This window comes from Microcaecilia unicolor, chromosome 1 (genome assembly GCF_901765095.1).
Source record: "Microcaecilia unicolor chromosome 1, aMicUni1.1, whole genome shotgun sequence".
In the NCBI taxonomy this organism is placed as follows: Eukaryota; Metazoa; Chordata; class Amphibia; order Gymnophiona; family Siphonopidae; genus Microcaecilia; species Microcaecilia unicolor.
The window spans coordinates 478,923,291-478,938,526 of record NC_044031.1 but is presented as its reverse complement, the minus strand read 5'-3'; the positions used below and the strand labels follow the sequence as shown (position 1 = coordinate 478,938,526).

General features: G+C 41.4%; 1 protein-coding gene across 1 annotated transcript in view; it reads right to left on the bottom strand.

The window, feature by feature from the left end:
* Positions 1 to 15,236, bottom strand: part of LOC115477140 (desmoglein-4-like) — a 90,480-nt gene that overhangs the window by 46,584 nt on the left and 28,660 nt on the right. The window contains exons 2-4 of the mRNA XM_030213777.1: positions 8,918 to 8,953; positions 3,840 to 3,962; positions 1,773 to 1,928 (exon numbers count right to left, since the gene is read on the bottom strand). Coding sequence (XP_030069637.1) covers positions 1,773 to 1,928; positions 3,840 to 3,962; positions 8,918 to 8,953 — 315 coding nt within the window. The remainder of the gene's footprint in view (positions 1 to 1,772; positions 1,929 to 3,839; positions 3,963 to 8,917; positions 8,954 to 15,236) is intronic.

Sequence of the window (15,236 nt, the reverse complement as noted above, 5' to 3'; positions counted from 1 at the left end):
CCACGTAAGTTTTCACGCCATTTATAGAATCTGGGGGATAGTGTGAGCTTTTCTTAAAACTGGCACATGATGTGCAATACCCCCAGATTGTATATAGGGTGCCTAGATTTGGATTGAGGGGCTAAGGGCTGAGAACCACTGCCCTTAGTACCCAAGATGTGTGCACAAATGAATTGATTAGTGAGCCCTTAACTATCAATAATTGAGTGCTAACAACCAGTGTTTGATGTTAATATGTTAATTGGCATGCATTAAAATTTGGACATGCATCTTGCTGTGCGCTATTCTGTACCTAACTGTACTAGTGCATAATTGAAAAGGGGCAGTGGCCATGGGCGTGTCAGGGGCACTCTAAAACATTGTGCGTGAAGTTATAGAACACGGTGTCAGTGCGCCTAACTTGGGCACCAGCATTTACACCAGGTTTCAGCAGGCGTAAGTCTGGCACCTAAACTTAGACATGGAAATCAGCGGTAACCCCCAGAGCCTATATAGGGCGTCTAGAGATCGTCACCAAAATTGGTGCGAATTCTATAATAATGTGCACAATTTAACAAGCTTATACAATAGGTTCATTTATGCACCCAACTGCCATTAGTTGCATGCTGCATTTATACCAGATTTCAGCAGGTGTAAGTGCCATGGCCAAAGTTAGGCGCTTGATCTATGCTAAGCTGGTATTCTTTAAAGGGTACTCTGTGCAGATTGCCCGTTGCAGAATACTAGTTTAATGCAGATCTTCTTGGTGCCCTTTATAGAATTCCTCCCCCCTCTAGTGTGTAAATGCAAGAGGGTACATATAGGAGTGGATCATGGGCAGGACGTGAGTGGGACTCCCACTTACTACTACTACTACTACTATTTAACATTTCTAAAGCGCTACTAGGGTTACGCAGTGCTGTACAATTTAACATAGAAGGACAGTCCCTGCTCAAAGAGCTTACAATCTAAAGGACAAGTGTACAGTCAGTCAAGTAGGGGCAGTCAAATAGGGGCAGTCTAGATTTCCAGAAAGGTATAAAGGTTAGGTGCTGAAGGCCACATTGAAGAGGTCTCTGCCACACTTGAGCTGGTCTATGACTGGTTTAACTGTGGGCAAAGGTGCAATGAAACTGCATTACGCAGTAACCTTCTAGAAATGGTATTCTGGGTGCTCAGATCCCATTATAGAATAGGGTTTCACTACACAGCATTGGCAGTGGCGGCCCTACCATTAGGCCAACTGAGGCGGGGGCCTCAGGCAGCACTCATCTGAGGCAGCATCGCCTCCCACCCTTCCTTTTCCAACCCCCTTCCTTCCTTTTCATTTCTCGTTTTTTAAAAGGTGGCGGCGATTCCCATAGGCTGCCCTGCCGCTGGTCCTGGCCCCTTCTCTCTACTGCAGCCCACTTCCAAGAAAACAGGAAGTTATGCCAGAGAGGTGGGCTGCAGTAGAGAGAAGGAGCTGGGACCAGTGGCAGGGCAGCCTATGGGAATCGCTGCCGCCAATTGAAAATGAAGAAAGGAAAAGGTAAATTCAGGGAAAGGGGGTTGGGGAAGCAAGGGCGGAGATATCAGATCGGGGTGGGGGTGCTGGTAGAGGAGCCAGGACAGCAGCTCATTCCTCTTCTCAGGCAGCAGATTGTATTTGGCCACCCCGGGCATTGGGGTGATAAATGGAGGTGCCCGCTTAGAGAATTGCTCTCCAATTGCTCAGTCTTAGACTATTTACGTTGCCCATGAACCTTGACTATGGTAGTGATCATCATTCACAGAGTGTTTATTTTACTTACAAAAAACACAGGAATTTGCTCTCTGTCAACTATTCCTGTTACATTCAAGTCTCCAGTTCTGGGATCCATGATAAACATTCCATAAGGTGGATGATCAACTCCTTGTCCATAGCATCTGTATATGATTTGCTGTTTTATTGCAAAGTCTGAATGGACCTAAAAACAGAGAGAAACAAAATAGATTTTATTGTTTAGCACTGGGGCAAGTTGGGGGCACAGAGTAGGAATGTACAGCGCTAATCAGTATGCCGGCTACATTGCCGCATCTAACCAATTTTTGCTTGGTTAGCGCATGAGCCCTTACTGTCTATAAAATAGGAGGCGGTAGAGGCTCATGAACTAATGGCCATGCGCTAATGGGAAAGTTAGCGCTTGGCCACTAATTAAAAAGAATGGAAAACTGGGCCATTTTACCCATGCGGAAAAAATGGCAGCTTGCGGGAACGATCCGTATAAGCACTCGATAAGGCCACTTTTTACTGCAGTTTGGTAAAAGGGCCCTAAATTGATGTCACAAAAGGAGCAACAATGGCTGGTAAATGAACCCACATACATTTGTACCACCTTGAGAGTCGGTACAAATTGTCATGCATCAAGTGTGTGCAGGTACTCATAGTTTATAAAATACCTTTGTGTATCATGACTCTTTCAAATAGGCCTTCTCGCAGTCCGTGTAAAAATAGGTGCAGATAGCCTAGCTTATACACATGTAACCACTGGAATAAACACAGAAAAGTCCTTTTCTGTCAGGTAACAGGGTTTACCCACAGAAATATTTATAACTTTGGCCCTAAAAGTCAATTTATTCTGTGTGTGGGGTGTGTGTGTGTGTGTGTGGTGGTTAACATTAAATAATTGAAAATATATTGCGTGCAATATCACTGAGAAGGCAGAACAGTGCCGCAGTCTATCATGAAATAAGCAGCAACAAGAAATGTATATCTGAAGATGAATTTGAAGAATGAAATGGGATTATCTAAGACATTAAGCTTTAAAACATACCTTCAGTATGGGGGGAGGGGAGGGTGGTCCTTTACAGAGGAAGCAGTGATTTTAGAAAGTTGCATGAGGGGAAAAAATTAACATGTGCTAACGGGTTAGCACACGGATAATGAGGGAGCCCTTTTCGCCTACAAAACAGGTGGCGGTGAGTGGTCCTGTGATAACTTTTTAAAAAATGGCTACAGCTAATGGCAACATTAGCACATACCACAAGTAAATAAATAAAGATTTTTTTTTAATACTTATCAATAAGCAATGAAAATGGTGAGTAGGGAGGAAAAAGCCTCAAGAAGCTCCCAACTAACAGTTGGAAGAACCTCCCAAGAAATTCAATCACAAATTAGGGAATTTAGCAAATTGAGCAAAATTTGTCAAAAATAACAGCTTTAAATACTTAGCTGTAGAGCCTCTTTCTTCCAGCTAAACCAAAAATCAGACCGTGACCAACAATGGCCAGCATTTCGTTTAAATTTCTTGAGAGTTTTTTTGCCAATGATGATGAATCCCAGTTCTTCCAACTGTTAGCTGGGATCTTCTTGAGGTTTTCCCTTCCTATTCACCATTTTCATTGCTTATTGATAAGAATAAAAAGAATCTTTATTTATTTAACTTGTGTTGTTAGGCATTTTTGATTCTTCTCCCCAATATTTTTGTAGTCTGAACATTAGCACACAGCCATTAATGCAAAAAATAGAAAATCGGGGTTTTTATGGCCATGGTAAAAATGACCTTACCACTGAGCATAAAGGCACAGAAAGGCCAAGTTTTACTGCAGCTTTATAAAAGGGCCCCTTAGCTACTGACTGTTGCAAAATGGGTGCTACCACCGCATGTGGCCGCACATACACATCCTTTTCTGTAGTTTAGAAAAGGATCTACGCCAACAGATCCTTTCCTAAACTAATACTAGAATATGACACGTCCTGACCCGGATGTTTCAATCCTGATTTATATATTCTTTCTAAAATCTTCCTTTAAGTGTAAAATAGAAATACTATCTCCTAACCCCTGATATAATCATGAAAAATCATGAATTCTTGTTTTTCATATTGTCACATTACTTACTTTGGCAATTGGGTTTCTGTACGAGTTATCTTCCTCTTCTCTTATCATGACGGGTGGTACAATCCATTCACGTTTTTGCCTTCTTAAGTGGACTGTAGCCTTTTGGGAGCCCGTCCCGGTCGTCTTGAATATAAAAATGTTGTTCAACATTCAGTTTTACACACAGTTTGAATAAAATTCAGCGTTAATGAACTGCTGTTTAAAATATTTATTTTCATATATATATATATAGATAAATAGATAGATAGATAGATAGATAGATATAAAGATATAGATATACATTTGTTTGCTAAATGGAAAAATACCATAGGTTTAGTGTTGCATATACTTTGGAAATGGTAGCAATATCTTATTGAACAACATTTTGGCACTGAACTGGAGAAAGCTCTTTTTGAAAAAAAAAAAAACCCTGCTACTGAAGCATGGGACGCAGACGGTTGCATTTTTCCCTTCTGGGACCCTGAAGCAGTTTTCAACGAAACATAGTAACATAGTAGATGACGGCAGAAAAAGACCTGCACGGTCCATCCAGTCTGCCCAACAAGCTAACTCATATTTGCTGCTTTTTGTGTATACCCTGATAGCTGGCCACTGTTTGCTATCAGAAGCTGTTTGAAGTGCTCAGCCTCTGTTTCTGAGATAAGTGATTTTCATTTCGCATTAGCACTTTTTTGACACAGAAATGACATTTGCCTGTTGACTGACGCATGTTAATTTTAGAAGGTTTTTGCCTGTGATGAAGCAAGGATCTATTGTGATCATACTAGCTCTCTAAACCTTTGTTGAAGTATTGAGCTTCTTTGAGGCTTTTCCTTCCTTTTCCAATATATATATATATATATATATATATATATATATATATATTTTTTTTTTTTTTTCATTGTTTACTACTACTACTACTACTACTTAACATTTCTAGAGCGCTACTAGGGTTACGCAGCGCTGTACAATTTAACAAAGAGAGACAGTCCCTGCTCAAAGAGCTTACAATCTAATAGACAAGTGAACGGTCGGTCCGATAGGGGCAGTCAAATTGGGGCAGTCTGGATTCACTGAACGGTAAGGGTTAGGTGCCAAACGCAGCATTGAAGAGGTGGGCTTTAAGCAAAGACTTGAAGACGGGCAGGGAGGGGGCTTGGCGTAAGGGTTCAGGAAGGTTGTTCCAAGCATAGGGTGAGGCGAGGCAGAATGAGCGGAGCCTGGAGTTGGCGGTGGTGGAGAAGGGTACTGAGAGGAGGGATTTATCCTGTGAACGGAGGTTACGGACGGGAACGTAAGGGGAGATGAGGGTAGAAAGATAGTGAGGGGCAGCAGACTGAGTGCATTTGTTTAATGACATTGACATTGTGGATTATTTTGTTATTATTGCCTTACTGCACTGGTAATCCTGCACCCACATTTTGTAGTTGATTCTTCCTTTTTTCTGCACATTTATGACTCTGCAGTTGAATCTGCCTAAAGGTCCTGTGAGTGTCATGGAAAAAGATATCCTACTTGTATAGCCAGGAGAGAGAAAAGAATTAAATCAATAGTGCAGGATTTGGGATTTTTGTTTGATTTGGAGTTATCTTTGTGGGCTGTAGCTTTTAAGCCAGCCGTGTGCTTGTCTGTTACAGCAGGATTTATGTTCAGTGGCCTATGCTGCCATCCTCTCAAATCTGAACTACTGCAACTTCCTGTATTGTGCTTTAACCATATATCTGTGAAAGAGGTTGCAGGAGTTCAGAATACCACTGCAAGGATTTTGACAAAAGCAATGAGGAGGGATCAGGCTTTGCCTTTATTGCTGGCATTACATTGGAATTCCATTGTGAATTGGATTTATTTTAAAATTGTATGTTTCATGTTTAAAATTAAACTTAAGACGGCCCCTGGATATTTCACTTGTCTGGTCACCAAGAATGTCTCTCCTAGGCAGTTTTGCTTATCTGCTCGGAGCTATTTGCTTTACCTTTGTTGTGACTAATTCAATTAAAATTACTAGGCATAGTGCCTATGGGAGTAATTAAAAAATCATTGCAGAAATTTAGGCGCTAGGATTGTGTGTACATTTGCCCCAAATTTACTTGCAATCCTGAGATGCACATGAGCCATTAATAAGCAATAACTGGATGTTAAGAATCAATTATTGCCGTTAATTGGTACCAATTAGAAGTTGGGTGTGCATCTGTCTATGCACAATTCTATAACACTGGAAGCCCAAATCCAATAGTGTGCAACCCAAAAGGGGGCATGGGCAGGTCATCAGCGTTCCGACCAGTGGCGTAGCTACGTGGGTCCATGGGGGCCTGGGCCCCTGTAGATTTTGCCCTGGACCTCCCTGCTGACGACCCTCTCAACCCCCCCTCCCGCTGCCAACCCGTCATCGCCTACCTTTGCTGGCGGGGGACCCTAGCCCCCGCCAGCCGAGGTCCTCTTCCGGCGCAAGGCTTCATTCTGTTTCTGAGTCTGATGAAGCCTTGCACAGGAAGAAGAGGACCTCGGCTGGCGGGGTCCCCCGCCAGCAAAGGTAGGCGACAGCGATGGCAGGTTGGCGGCAGGAGGGGGGATTGAGAGGGTCGTCGGTGGGGGGGGGTCAAAGTTGTTGTTGATGGTAGTGGCGGCGGCGGCGGCGGGGGGGCTAAAATGTGTCCCCTCACCTCGGGCTCTGGACCCCCCTCCTGCTGAAGTCTGGCTATACCCCTGGTGACAATTTGGGCACAGTGTTCTAGACTACAGGAGATGCATGCCCAACTTGAATGCTAGGATTTACACCAGGTTTCAGCTGGCGTAAGTCCTCGTGCCCAAAGTTGAGCATGGGAATCAGTGCTATGCCTCTTGGAGTGCCCTTTTCAAAATAGGGCTGAGCACTGATTTTTTTTTCCCAGCACCTAATTTCAGTACCATTTACTGGATCTGGCCCTAAGTGTGAATTTTATATTGGCAATTATGCATGTAATTGCTATTATAGAATACTAACATAAGTTGACATTTGCATGCAGTGGCATAGACAGAAAGGTTTAACAGGGAGTGCATCCCATGGCCCCCCAGGCCCCTCACACAGCCCCCTGGGCCCAGTACCTTAAAATCACCTGCACCGCTCCAGTCTTTGCCCGGGCAGCGGCAGCAGCACCCATACACTGCCTATGGTCTGCACTAAGGCTTTCTCTGTGAACTGTCCCGCCCTTCGCAAAATAGGATCTTGCGTCAGAAAAGGTGGGATGGTTCACAGAGAAGGTCCTGGTGCAGGCCTTGGGCAGCCTATGAGTGCCACTGCCTACGTGAAAACTGGAGGGAGATGATTTTAAGGCACGGGTGGAGGAGCGGTCTGATAGGGGGTATGTATGCAACACTCTCACCTGGAATAAATACGCTACTGCTTACATGCCAACATTTAGGCACGGTTGGTTATGCCATGTCCATGGCTGGTGTAAATGAGCATGATTAAATATTGCAGTTGCTGACAGTATTCTAGAATCTTAGCATCTAAGTGCTGGACACACCCCTGACCGTCCCATGCCCCTCCTTCATGCCCATTCCCTTGCAATTATGAGCTACAGCTTTGGTGTACTAATCCCTCAATTCTATATATCATGCCCAAATTTCTGCACCCAACTTTGTGCATGAATTGGAGATGCAAGCAAATAATTTGACAAATAAGCTCGGAAATATCAATAATTGGGTGCTAACAACCAATTATTGATGTTAATTGGCAGTCTTAAAAATTTGCATGTGCATCTCACACGCTATTCTATAAAGCAAGGTGCCTAACTTCGATCGTGCGTATCTGAAAAGGAGGCATGCTCGGGCTTTCCGAAATGTTGCACACAAATTTACAGAATTTGCCCAAAGCATGCATAAGTTGGGTACCGGAATTTATACCTGCTTTTACTAACTTTTGGTGCAGTGTGGGATCTGCGCTGAACGTTGTTCTATAAAGGATGCGTTCCGTTTATAGAATAGCGCTTCGAGCACAATTTTTTCAGCGCCATTTATTGAATTCCTTCCTTTGTTTCTAGAATAGTGACCAAGTGCAGTTACACATGTAACTGCAAATTAATGCCAATTAACTCCAATTATCACCAAGAATTGGTTATTAGTCCAGTTAGTGCTTATTTTACCAATTACCTTGCATAACTGGCAGTATTTTATAGCCTACGTGCACAGTTTTGAGCTCTAAGGGCTAGATTGTATATATGATGTCTAAAAAATTGGTGCCAGAAAAGCATTATTCTATAAGCTGCACTTAAAATTAGGCACAGTTTATATAATAGTTCTTATGCCAGGGACGCATGCCTAAATTTAGACGCAGCTTTTTGCACCAACTGAAATGTGGTGCAAATGTACACACCTGAATTAGGCATGCATTCCTCCTCATTATATAACAATGCATGTAAATGCTAGGAATGAATCCATTCCACCCACGACCTTCCTATTTCTACGCCCCTTTTTGTTACTGATGTGTAAACTGTAGCTGCCGATCTTGCACCTAAATTTACATGCATAAGTTCCAATTAAATCTAATTAATTCCAATAATTGCTTATTAAAAAGCCAATTATTGCCACTAATTGGCTTGTTTTTCAATTAAGTTGCATGTGTAAATTGGGTACATGCCCAAATTTGCACACACAATTTTTGGCAACTTTTATAGAATTAGCGGGTAAGTGTTAAAATGTATGTGCAAGATTATTGAATTATTGGGCATATGTACCAAGGTTCCAAGTTGTGCAAAAATGACTACCAACCTTGTGAACAGAGCTGAACTATAACGTTATTTGAAGGAAACTGAAAACTTTGTTCTTTTGTACAGAAGGTTTGAGGGGATTGTGTAGGGTGAGTAGGTTGTGCGGTGGGTTTTGTATGAGAAGGGAGGCTGAGTTTAATAGGAATTATGTCCAAGTTCATTCATTTTATTATAATTTTCATTGCATGGTCTTTTATTGTACTTCACTGTGAGATTTTTTTCTGAAATAAGCAATCAAATAACGGAATAATCTAACTACTATTATTTTCCCCTTTCCTGATTAGAAGCCAGAAATATGTTAAAGCATTTCTTTCTTATAGTGGTAATTACTAGCACAAAGTTAATCTGCATTACCTGTATCCACCATCCACTTGCAAGTTCTAAAAATACCTATAAACGAAAAAAAGAAAAGAAATTAACATTACAAAGTACTATGTATGATGCTTTACATATTTAGAAGTGATGCAAGAAATTTTAAATGTGCTTATGGCTTTACCTATTTTATTTGTGTACTGACTAGAAATTCATTTCTGGATGCAATGAGAATTCTGGAATGGAAGCCTCCTTAGGACATAAGACTTCCATCTTAAGGAGGTTGTACTTCATAACATTGCATTTTAATTCTGTAGCACTCTGCCTCAGACATTAGTGAACAATACATATTCAAAAAAACTAAAAAGTAGGGGCTAGTCCTTTGGTTTGATGACAGTGTGGTGCATAGTGATGCAGAGTGACCCAGATCTGGTTCCTGGGTCAGGTCACCTTTGTCTGGGTTGGCTGAGGTTAGCCTATGGGGAGTTTACAGTGGTAACTCCTTGTGGCTGGATTTCGAGCTCATGATTACAGGTTTCGGGAAGGAGCCCTTGTGCAATGGCCCCTAGCCAAGGACTGTCACTGCAATGACAGGAATAAAAGAAGCTGAGTGAGTCCACATAGCTACAAATGAAGGCTTGTGGTGTATATCCCAGCAGTGGTTTCAAAGGAGCAAGAGGAAACTGCATGGTTTAAATAAAAGTTATCAGTGACCTAACCGAGCACCAAAACCCTCAACTAGAAACTAGAAACAACATTTTGAATAGGACAGTCATGCCTTTAGTTGGAATTGAGATTGTTCTATTGAAACCAGAATTGATATGAACTATAATCAGTGATTCATTACTGAAACTATCATTTCTGTCACTTAGAGGTCCTCTGCCTTACTGCCCAGAAAGATCAACAGAAGTTTCCATAGTCTGCTTTAGATTTTATACCTAATCAATATCTCAGCTTACAACATGAGGAATTTTCCATACAATTCCTTGCACTGGCATTTGAGTGGAATCATGCCCCAAGGCACACTGGAATCTTTTCATTTCTGCCAGTGCCCTTTCAAAAAATATAAAGACTTGATTTCATAATTTCAAGAAAAGCTTCATCTTTCCAAAAGGTAATTATTAAAAAAGAATCCAGGGCCCTTTTACTAAAGTGTGTTAAACACTTAACATGTGGTTAGCACGTGGTAACAGGCTACTGCAGAAACATGTTAAGAGGTTATACGGAAGTTTGGCTTTTGCCACTTGTTAAACCACACATTGCTGAATTTTTCTTAACTTTTCTCCAAGGGGGCATGGTATAGGTAGAGAGTGAGCGTGGAAGTTTAGCCCACTAGCACATTGGACTAAATTCAGTAAATAGCACCCAAATTTGGGTGCCAAAAAAATGAGCACTGAGCTCTATTCTATAAATGGCACTCTAAGCTGGGTGAAGGTCTGCCAAAGTGGAGGAACACCGAAATCCCACAACGAAATAACAAGAGAACAAAAAGAATGGGAAATAGACCAGGCTAACCAGAAACAAGCGATGAAGCTTCAATTGTTAATAAACTGTTTATTGACGAAGACTCGACACAGTACCATGTTTCACCTGTTAGCCTGCTTCAGGAATCTTTAGCTAAAATACAAGAAACCATCAAATGGTTGATAAACATAGATACAAGATGATTGTAAAAATATGGTTTTTAAAAAGGCAGTGTGTAGAGAATCCATGGGTTCCGAGTTGAGTGAGATATCGCGGCTCCAAAGTTGGGTGCCATTTATAGAACAGTATTTAATGCTGAGATCCATGCTCAATTTTGGGCGCAAGGATTTCCTTGAACTGACACCTGGTTTAAATCCTTATGCCTAAATTAAGTATGGATCTTCCGTATTCTATAATACTAAGCGCATCTAAAGTGAATGCCCCTGACCTACCCCTGCCCCTCCCATGGTTATGCCCCTTTTCAGATGTGTGCTTAAAAATGTACATGTGCATCTTGATAAATACCAACTAGGAGGATGAGTGCATAAATTCAAATTGTTGCCAATTAGTGCCAATAATTGATTGTTCGATAAACCAAATTCCAGATGACAAAATAATCTTCTGCTGGCTCCCAAAATTCAAGCCTTGTTCTGATATTCACCCAGTTTTCTGGGTTGGGCCAATGACGATATGCATGCATAAGACTCAGCGACAAAGTATATTCGCCGAGCGGCACCACTGAGGTTCGCTGTCTTACTACTACTACTACTATTTAACATTTCTAAAGCGCTACCAGGGTTACGCAACGCTGTACAATTTAAAAAAGGAGGACAGTGCCTGCTCAAAGGAGCGTACAATCTAAAGGACAAAAAAGGACAAAAAAGTGCAGTAAATCAAGTTGTGGGAAGTCTGGATTTCTTGGATAGAGGTACAATGGTTAGGTGCCGAAAGCAACATTGAAGAGGTGGGCTTTGAGCAAGGATTTGAAGATGGGCTGGGAGGGGGCTTGGCGTATGGGCTCAGGAAGTTTATTCCAAGCATAGGGTGAGGTGAGGCAGAAAGGGCAGAGCCTGGAGTTGGCGGTGGTGGAGAAGGGTACTGAGAGGAGGAATTTGTCCTGTGAGCGGAGGTTACGGGTAGGAGCGTAGGGGGAGATGAGGGTAGAGAGGTAATGGGGGACTGCAGATTGAGTGCATTTGTAGGTTAGTAGGAGAAGCTTGAATTGTATGCGGTACCTGATCGGAAGCCAATGAAGTGACTTGAGGAGAGGGGTGATATGAGCATATCGGTCTAGGCGGAAGATAAGACGCGCAGCAGGGTTCTGAACGGATTGAAGGGGGGATAGATGGTTAAGTGGGAGGCCAGTAAAGAGTAGGTTGCAGAGAATTGTTTAGATATTATCTAGGGGGCTGGACTCACTGATACTCAGAAAACTGAATGAATATCAGAACAAGGCTTGATTATTAGCACCCAATTATTGGCACTAACTAGCTTGTTATTCAATTAACTTGCACACGCAAATTTTGAGCACCATTTATAGAATTTGGGGGATTCACATGGGAGCACTTAGCACCTCCTAAATATTGGAGGAGTTGCCTAGTGGCTAGTACAGTGGCCTGAGAACCAGGGGAGCCGGGTTCAATTCCCACTGTAGCTCATTGTGATTCTGGGCAAGCCACTTAACCCTTCATTGCCCCAGATACAAAATAAGTACCTGTATATAATATGTAAACTGCTTTGACTGTGACCACAGAAAGGCGGTGTATCAAATCCCATCCCCTAAGCTCCAATGTTAACATTACTGCATGACCTGCAGTTGCCACACAGTAAGATATCATGTTAACTGCAAATTTTAGCGCTCTTTAGTAAAAGAGCCCTACATGTTATTACATATGGAAATATGGAGAGAGAGAAAAGTAGAAAAACTGTTGCGTAACTGAAGACATGCTATTTTTCACAATGGTTTTCATATTTTTGAAGAAACTAACATATAATCTACTGAATAAAAATATGTGTCCCTTTTTTTTTTGGGGGGGGGGGGAAGTGGGTTGGGATTTGAGGTTGGATGGTTCAGGTTTGTTGTCGTTTTTAATACTAAAATATAGTATTGTAGTTATCTGGCAGATTCCACAGAGGGCTGTCAGTTTTCTGCAGTCTGTGCTGTACATTGTTTTTGGCTTTCTTTTCTTGCTCATTTCCTAATTCTTGACAGAATGGTAGACATTTATATAGATCCATACATTTTGTAAACAGACTCTTAAGGTTTGGATTGGTGTTTGGGGAAACTCTTCAATCTACTTGCTCCTCATTTTAATAAGGGGAGGGTCTATTCTGGATTCTAGTTCTCTTCTGTCTCACCTCAGGTCATTCAGGAAGTAATTCTGAAAGGTGGCACCTAGTTTTAGGCATGAACAATGCATGTAAATGTTGGTATGTAAGAGGCCCTTTTACCAACCTGTGGTGAAAAGTGACCTTAGCGCGTGCTTACGCGGGTCATTTCCGTATGCTAAGACCGTTTTTTTCTGCATGGGTAAAATGGCTGCTATTTCTATTTTTTTTAATTAATGGCTACACACTAATTTTCCCATTAGCATGTGGCCATTAATACATGAACCCCTAGCGCCACCTATTTTGTAGGCAGTAAGGTTGACGTGCTACTCAGATGCTAAGTTGCTAGCATGCGGCAGTGTAGCTGTGCTAACTGATTAGTGCAGAAGTGGGGATTAGTATTAAGTGAAGTAGAATTTTTTTGTAATAAAAATAAATAAATACCTACTGTCCGCTCCATGATTCTCCTCCAGTGCTAAAAAATGAAATCTATTTTTTAGCACGTGGGAAATGCACATCAATGCCAAAATTACCACGGGATGCTTGAGTGTGCTGAGTGGTAAGGCATTTCAAGGTGCGGTAAGCACGAATGGGTGGTACAGGAGCAGCAGTTGTGAATATATCATATAAAATATGCAACTTTCCCCCTTAAATTTCCTTGTAAGTGCCTGGTTCAGTATGGAAACAATAGTTTTATATCTTTGTGGATCCTTCTCAATTGGAATTGTTTTTCTGCTAAACCAGTACTTGTTGAACAGGTTTCCTGAAATGTTATGGTTTTTGAGGGTTTTGGAGTGATATATGAATATAATTGTATTGTCCTCTCTGCATTCTAGAATTTTTGTTTAGTTTCTGCTCACTTGTTAGCCCGTAGCAGTTTCCTAGATGTGGACTAAGCCTATGTATATTTTTCTTTATTATTATTTTTCTAGTTTTTGAATTATTATTTTTCTGGTTGTGTCTCTATTTTATATGGTAAATTATAAATAATGTAATAAAACAAATAAAATACATGCATAAATACCAGTTCTTATTGGCATACACATGTACAAAGTTAATCCCGTCTCAGCACAGATGTAACTTTCTGCAGTTGCTTTTGGGGAGCTTTTGCATAGTCTTTAATAGAAGGTATATCAATAAATTTGAAACATGAAATTTGAATTTTAGACAGGCACATAGGTGCATATGTTACGCTTCTAAAATAGGTGCAGCATACTGTAAGGGAGTAAATTTTAGAAAGTATTTTCACATGTAAAAAATGTTTTAGGAAGAAGCTGTTATAAAATTGTGTGCAGACACACCCACATAAAAAGATTATGCCTAGTTTCACAAGATGTACATAGGTATTCCCGGGGGTATAGTTTAGGTGGAATTGGGGCCTTGATTAGATGCATTGTATAAAAAAAGTGTGTACACGCATAGAGTACACACACATTTACACCTTGAAAATTTGTGCAGCAGAATTTGAGGGGTGCTTTCGATATGACGTCTAAGTCAGACTTTGGACGTTTTGCGCTGAACGTCCCAAATCCAAATAGGAAATATAGCCATTTTCAAAAATAGCTATATGCTAGACATGTTTGTTCTCTGTGTGTTTATCTTTTTGGTCATTTTCGAAAAAAGTGCAAAACACACAAAATCAAGCCATTGGGATGTAGGAGGAGCTAGCATTCTTAGTAGATTGGCCACACAGACATCCTAGGAGAGCAATGGGGCATCCTAAGGGGCACTGAAGCAGACTTCAAATAAATGCTCCAGGTACACATCTCACCGTGGCTCCCTTACCTTGTCTGCTGAGCCCTCCAAAATCTACTGCTCCCCCAAATGTATACCACTACAATAGCCCTTATGGGTAAAGGGGCCACCTATGTGTGGGTACAGTAGGTGTTTGGTGAGTTTTGGAGGGCTGATATTTTCACCACAAGTGTAGCAGGTAGAGTGAGATATAGGCCTGAGTTCTCCTCTCTACAGTGCACTGCACTGACTTCCACACTACTCCAGGGATCTGCTTGTTGCTCTAATAGAACTGGCTACAACATCTGAAGCTGTCATAGAGGCTGGTAAGTACTATTTTTATTCACATCTTTAAGGAGTGGGAGGGGGTCAGTGACCACTGGGGGATAAGGGGGGGAGGGTAATCCCTGATTTCCTTCAGTGGTCATCTGGTCATTTAGGGCACCTTTGTTCTAAAAACAGGTCTAGATGAAAACGTTGAAGTTTTAGCCCTAGACGTTTTCGTTTTGTTCCGTTATGACAGTAAAACATCTGGGTTAAGAATGCCCTAAACTCATTCTAATCCCACCACCTAAACACCCCTAACATGCCCACTTATGATTTGGATGCACTGCAGATAAATTGCATAGATAAATGTCTGCAAAAAATAAGTTTCAAAAATACAGATTTGGACATTTTGAGAAGAAATTAATCCAAATGCTGCTTTATGACACTTTTTGGATGTTTTTCTCTTTCAGAAATGAGCCCCTTTGTGTACTGTTAAGGGTTCTTGTATGAGCTTGTTTTATAAAGCAGATAGGCGACTGTGTTGCCATTACATAAGAATATAAGAGTA